This window comes from Aricia agestis, chromosome 9, assembly GCF_905147365.1.
Source record: "Aricia agestis chromosome 9, ilAriAges1.1, whole genome shotgun sequence".
Lineage (NCBI taxonomy): Eukaryota > Metazoa > Arthropoda > Insecta > Lepidoptera > Lycaenidae > Aricia > Aricia agestis.
The window spans coordinates 4,763,118-4,769,605 of record NC_056414.1 but is presented as its reverse complement, the minus strand read 5'-3'; the positions used below and the strand labels follow the sequence as shown (position 1 = coordinate 4,769,605).

General features: G+C 39.1%; 1 protein-coding gene across 1 annotated transcript; it reads right to left on the bottom strand.

The window, feature by feature from the left end:
* Positions 1-382: 382 nt before the first annotated feature.
* On the bottom strand, positions 383-6,281 carry LOC121730420 (loricrin-like). Its single transcript, XM_042119446.1, has 3 exons — positions 5,656-6,281; positions 2,839-2,995; positions 383-647 (listed from the first exon to the last, which is right to left on the bottom strand). The coding sequence occupies exons 1-3, from the start codon at positions 6,027-6,029 to the stop codon at positions 495-497; spliced, it is 684 nt and encodes a 227-aa protein (XP_041975380.1). The 5' UTR covers positions 6,030-6,281; the 3' UTR covers positions 383-494.
* Between the last annotated feature and the right edge of the window lie 207 nt (positions 6,282-6,488).

The following is a 6,488-nucleotide window of genomic DNA, read 5'->3' as shown; positions in this document are numbered from 1 at the left end:
AAGTTGATTCAAGCAGATGGCGGACCTATGTAATTTGGTCGCGTTATGTTAAACCCAGCCGACAGATCTTGACTAGCATAATGTTTACATTGTCCGACCAACCGACGGAGGTCCTACAACTGCCTATGAAGCAATTTCTTCGATGGTACAATAAAATATTGTTCAATATTATTGTAGGTTCAAGGGCTGCCTAAGGCTACTTATCGTCACGGTGGCAAATGGAACATCAAAAAACCCTCATTTCATATTTTGACATAAAGTTTTGTGCCTCATTCGCCGTTTGGACTAGCTCAAGAGATAATTGGTCGTTGTTTAGCATTTGTGTTCTAACCTACTTAATTTTTTTTGTTAAATTAGGAATAGGTACGGTCTTGTTCTAAATCATCTAAAGTACATAACTGCATTCATAACTCAATACGTAATTTTTTTGTGGGCTAGTACACGAGTGTTTAACAGCGTCCTATTATCTTGTGCCGCGATTATTTTGGACTAGCTCAGGAGATGATGATGGAAAGGAAGTCATCGCTGAGTTGAGATGTCCTGGGTCTGGAGATGGCAGCTGCGGCTACTCCTCGCCCCGCGCCGGGGAAGGTGAACCCGGGAGCCCCACGGTGGCGCACGTGCAGTAGACCGTCGCTGAACGAAGCCTGAAAAAAGTATAATATGACATTATATAAAAGTTTACGTATTCTTGTTCTAAGGCTTCTTACAGACGTACGGCACGGCGTGTCGACGGCTACCGTCGATAAGTGTCATTCGTCTGTAAGCGCACTAATGTGAAAATATGTATGTTGTGTCATCAGATCCGTAAAAATATCAGGGCCACTCTTAATTTACAAAGGTGTCTTTAAGTTTTTATCTGGATAAATAATACTTTATCATTTATACGATTCTCCTTTTATCCACGCTAAAACTAAGTTCCTCAGAGTTCTCTTGCACAAAAAACTCAAAATTTCGTCACAGATCCGAACATCAAGACTTATTTAATGTGCAAGACAAGTGCTGCCTACTGTAGTACCTTTACGATCCCTATATTTCCACAAAATGTGTAGTCACATATTTCATCAAAAGTTTTGCAATTTTTGTTATTTAATAATCGCCCTAATCGGCTTAGTTTTTACACAATTAGTAAAAATAAATTATGGAGTTTCTTAACTTATTGCAGTGACATCTGTAAAGATTATAGTCGTCATCATCAAATAAATCAAGTTGCATTGGCCAATGTTTATAAGTAGTAATAGGTAACTAAATTAAATGTTAGTTTATCATACATGGGGGAAAAAGAAGGAAAGAAGAGATTAAGGTCTACTATGTTCAACTTCGGAAAATATAATATAACCTAGAGCGATTGTATGGATGATGGAGAAAAAGTTGAATAGATAAAGAAGCTTAAGTAGTTAAGTACGTTTACTCATTGTAATATTCTCTATTTTAACCTTATATGTGTTTGTCCTAGAACAAAACAGTATAATAAAATGATATGCAATATTTTATTCAGTCCTATTTTAAGATTTCACCCAGTCGTTTCCTATCTCACGTCTAAAGGCATAATCGCTTGCCATCAGCTGACTGTCTGCTCGTTTACAAACAGAGCAACAAGTATGCAAACGAGATCTCGAAGGGCAGTAGATCAGTCAGGATGTGAAAGTGCGCAGCCTTAACATTACACGATGGTCAGGGTATGACGGAGTGGTCTTTATGTGATGGACCAAGGAAATGCAGGGCAACGGCCGCATATCTCGATTCTTTATGATAACTGCCTGCCTAGCATACGCTAACGAGATATCTCACTCTACATGTTTTCTCGATGTTTGATGGTTTGTCTCTTCATCTCTATGGACCCTAGCATGACAAACATATTTTCTCGCATAGATCTATAATCGAAATAACACATTTTTATAGAGTTTTGTCGAGATAATGTCGAGATTTTGACATTATGATACGAGTAGTTTTTAATTATCTCGAGAGTGAGATATCTCGTTGGTGTATGCTAGGCAGGCTGAACTTGAATTTAATGAAGAGTTTGACAATATATAGTTCTTTTTAATCGTGATTTTAGTATTTTAGTAATGAGAGCTCTTGCTAGTGTGTTCACATGTTCATGTAACCCCTTTTTGTACTCGGTCGTTTAGCTTCCTCTTAGACACTAAAGATGTTAAGATGTTCGTGGATTTCTGTATTGCGTGTGAACCAAGGTGCAGTGGTAATGGTTCTTAGGGCCTTGTTTTGAAATCGTTGCAGTATTTCAAGGTTCGAGTTACTTGCTGAGCCCCATAACTCTATTCCATAGGTCCAGATTGGTTTCACAATACTTTTATAAACTAGTATTTTATTGTGTACCTTCGATCACTAATACAGTATATAGTATATATACTATATTATATAGTATATATAATAGTAATATAGTATATTAGTGATCGAAGTTGTGTACAAATAGCTGCGATGATCGTCCTATAAGCCATTTAAGATTGTTTAGCTGCAAATTTGCCTCGTTTTTCTTGGTTTTCAGGTGTGTGGTATAGGTAAGTCTCCTATCTAGAGTGAAGCCCAAATATTTGACGGTATCTATAGACATATAGAGAGCTTATGTTATAGCTTTTCTGGCTTTGCGTGTTCTTATCACCAAGAAAGGTTCCTTCCTCCTGCCTCTACTTATAACCTCTTAAGCTTCCGTTGTTACTTGCGTCATACTCATGAAAAAAATACTCTATATAATATTATTATTTTGATATGATTTGACCTTTTTGAATCTTCTTTGTTTAAGTGTACCCTCCTTATGTCGAAATTTACCCCTATGTGTTTTTTTTACGTGAATTGCTCAAAATACCATTAACTCACACTAGGTCCAAAGCCGTTGCCGCTGAAGCCGAAAGCCGAAGACGCGCTCTGGCCGCCGCCGTAGCCGCCGCCGAACGCCGAGGCCGATGACCCCGCGGCTGATACCGATGAGCCGAAAGACGCTGCTTGGCTGCTCGCTTGACTGCCGGAGAAGCCACTGAAAAGCCGGAAAAAATATTGATATAGAAATCGGAAGTCTTGAACCTTCTTCTTCTAAGAAGTCTTTTGAGGTAGACAGAATTTAGGTATCTATAAATTTTTTGTCCGTTTGATGTGAAAGTTTACAAAGATATTATTTTGTTAAATATAATATGTACTTGAAATTTTTAGAAGGTAGGTACGAGTAGGTACCTAATTAAATGTAGTGAAGAAATCAGGAAGTGGCATTTATTACTTGACTAGTGCTTAAATATATTGCATGGGACTGTGACCAATTAAGCATATACATGGTGGAACAAAACGAAGTGATAATAGGTACTTTAGGGTGTATATGTATATTATACAGAGTTTATAGTGAAAGTAGCAACGCTGAAAGAGCAAATTGCTTCAGCGTCATGAATTTGCCCTTTATATTCATTTTTTTATGAAATAAGGGAGCAAACCTCACCGCCGGTCGCCTAATGGTAAGCAACTACCGTCGCCCTTGGACACTCGCAACATCAGAAGAGCTGCAGGTGCGGTGCCGGCCTTTTAAGAGGGAATACGCTCTTTTCTTGAAGATTTGCAGGTCGTATAGGTCCGGAAATAATGATGGTGACAGTTTGTTCTTTCAGCACTACCAGTTTTACAGTGAACCAAAACACCTAAAGTATTATAATTTTGTTTTGTTACATATTATGTAGGCTATTAAGTATTTAAATACCAGTTGTTTTATTATAATAAAAATAATAAAGCATTACGTTGTCTGTCCTACATCCTGTAGTGTGTAGATTCACATAAAAGATAAAATTTTATCACAAAAGATAATAAAAATAATTTTTAGACTTACGCGCGTTTATGTCTTTTGTTACGGATAAACTTTGAACCTAACTTTTGACCCTTATAGGGAACAATATAGATTTTTTTTAGCAAACATTAATATCATCGTAATATATTATTTAAACTAGTTCTCTACGAATAATAAAAACTAAGTAAACGTAGCTGCCATACTTCAACCGTTTTAAATTTGGTTCCTTTTCGCCTACCATTTCGCACACTAAAATATTATGATTTATGACAATAGCGACGAAACACTTACATTCAAATTTATGAAAAAAAGCCGTTGTCAAAAAAAATATACATGTATTCGGGTCACATTTTGTAGCCTTGGTGCAATTTTTTTGACGGAGTTACTCTTTCTTAAATTTTTTTTTTTTTTTATGAAATAAGGGGGCAAACGAGCAAACGGGTCACCTGATGGAAAGCAACTTCCGCCGCCCATGGACACTCGCAGCATCAGAAGAGCTGCAAGTGCGTTGCCGGCCTTTTAAGAGGGAATAGGGTAATAGGGGAGGGTAGGGAAGGGAAGGGAAGGGAATAGTTGAGGGTAGGGAAGGGAATAGGGGTTAGGGGATTGGGCCTCCGGTAAACTCACTCACTCGGCGAAACACAGCGCAAGCGCTGTTTCACGCCGGTTTTGGCTCTCCCACGTATAAACTATTATTCGTAGCTCAAACTCAAACTCAAACTTTTTTATTTAGAATAAATTTTTGCAAATATTCTCTGAACGTCTACATGATGCCTACCACCGGTTCGGGAACTAGCCCGGCGAGAAGAACCGGCGTAAGAAACTTGCACGGGGCCCACTTTTTTACCAAAAAAAGTGCGAAAAAATTAAACTGGTTCTATAATTATTTAATACTGACAAAATAAAAATGAATTGTGTGAAAATATATTTTATATATTTTACTGCCAATATTTTTTGCATCTAAAACTATTTATTAGCATAATTAGTGTTCGTTTGTTGTAAAATTAATTAAAAATATTCATAAGAGTGAGTAATCCTCACATCTACATATCATTATCTAATAACTTCCTATTTCGATTTGTATAAATTTGATACAGCCCGAATAATCTGTCTAGGTCCAGACATACGTTTATGGGCTAAAAATTTTTAATTATTTTACTCTTAAAAAGGTTTAAGGTAGGTAAGAGAAGGACAGTAATTTTAGCATAAAACAACTACGACTTAATGATAGCAGTAATCCAACCGAGTAATATACGTGGGAGAGGAATGCTTCGGCACGAATGAGCCGGCTCGACCGGAGAAATACCACGTTCTCACAGAAAACCGGCGTAAAACAGCGCTTGCGCTGTGTTTCGCCGAGTGAGTGAGTTTACCGGAGGCCCAATCCCCTACCCTATTCCCTTCCCTGCCCTCCCATATTCCCTTCCCTTCCCTACCTTCCCCTATTCCCTTCCCTTCCCTACCCTCCCCTATTACCTCTTAAAAGGCCGGCAACGCACTTGCAGCTCTTCTGATGCTGCGAGTGTCCATGGGCGACAGATGTTGCTTTCCATCAGGTGACCCGTTTGCTCGTTTGCCCCCTTATTTCATAAAAAAAAACCTGCCTACAAGATCGTCCAGATAAAAAGTCTTTAAATCCCATTCGTATTTCGTACATAAAGTTATAGTACATAAAGTCAAACATTGACATTTTCAGTGTTTAGAAAACGCTTGCTGCGTCACATGACTAAGCAATTACCTGGCAAGATGTCCAAATAGGCATTGTTTCACAATCCATACGTAGAGTACAATTTTATACGCATTTAGCTTCAGTCGCATTTAATTTAAAAGAACCTCGTATCATCAGTACCTACTAAATTAAGAATTCTTACCCCCCAAATCCATTGAATGAGGCCGCCTGACTCGCTGCTTGAGAAGCACTGAATCCCTCGTTAAATCCAAAGGAGAAAGACTGAGAAGCGGAGTGGCTGACTCCAGCGCCGCTCAAGCTGCTGCTCACACTACCCGTGAACCCCCCTTTCTGGGGTTTCACATTGAAACCTCCTCCGAACTTAGGATTCAATCCCCGTTCACTCGGCAGGAGCGTGCTGGGATCTCGCTCCAGGTGCTCCAAAACTGGGAGAACTGGGGGGGTTATTATTGGCTCCAGTTTCCTCTGATCCCTGTCGCCTGGGAAGACGAAAGTCCTCGACGGCGCAGGGACCGCAACATGGACGAAAAGAAACACGCATAGAATCACTCTCATTTTGAAAATGAGGTTCTATATTCGAAGCGGGTTCTATGTTCGATTTTCGAAAGTTTCGGCTGCGATTTTTTAGATACTACGGGCGTCGCGCGATGTATTTAGTATTAATAGGGTGACGCGAGGTCAGAGAGACTTGGCATGCGACCCGCGCGCTAGCCTTCAGAAAAACCACTGAGCGGATCCTGAGCCTACACCCCTACCGCCGGTGTTAGAGGTTGGTTGGGAAACCCGTGCCTTGCCAGTCGCGGCACGCGCCATGCTAATCTTAGTTACGCATTGTTTGACTAACGTTTAGTGGTTTATTTACATACGAAAACCTCGAGATTGTTTACCGTAACAAACTTAGCGATATGTCAAAATGTTTTCAGAATCAAAAAGAATAAAATATATTTTAAGGAAATCCTTTAAGGATTTTATTTTAAGTTATTCCATAATAATATAGTATCACAGACCAGGTAT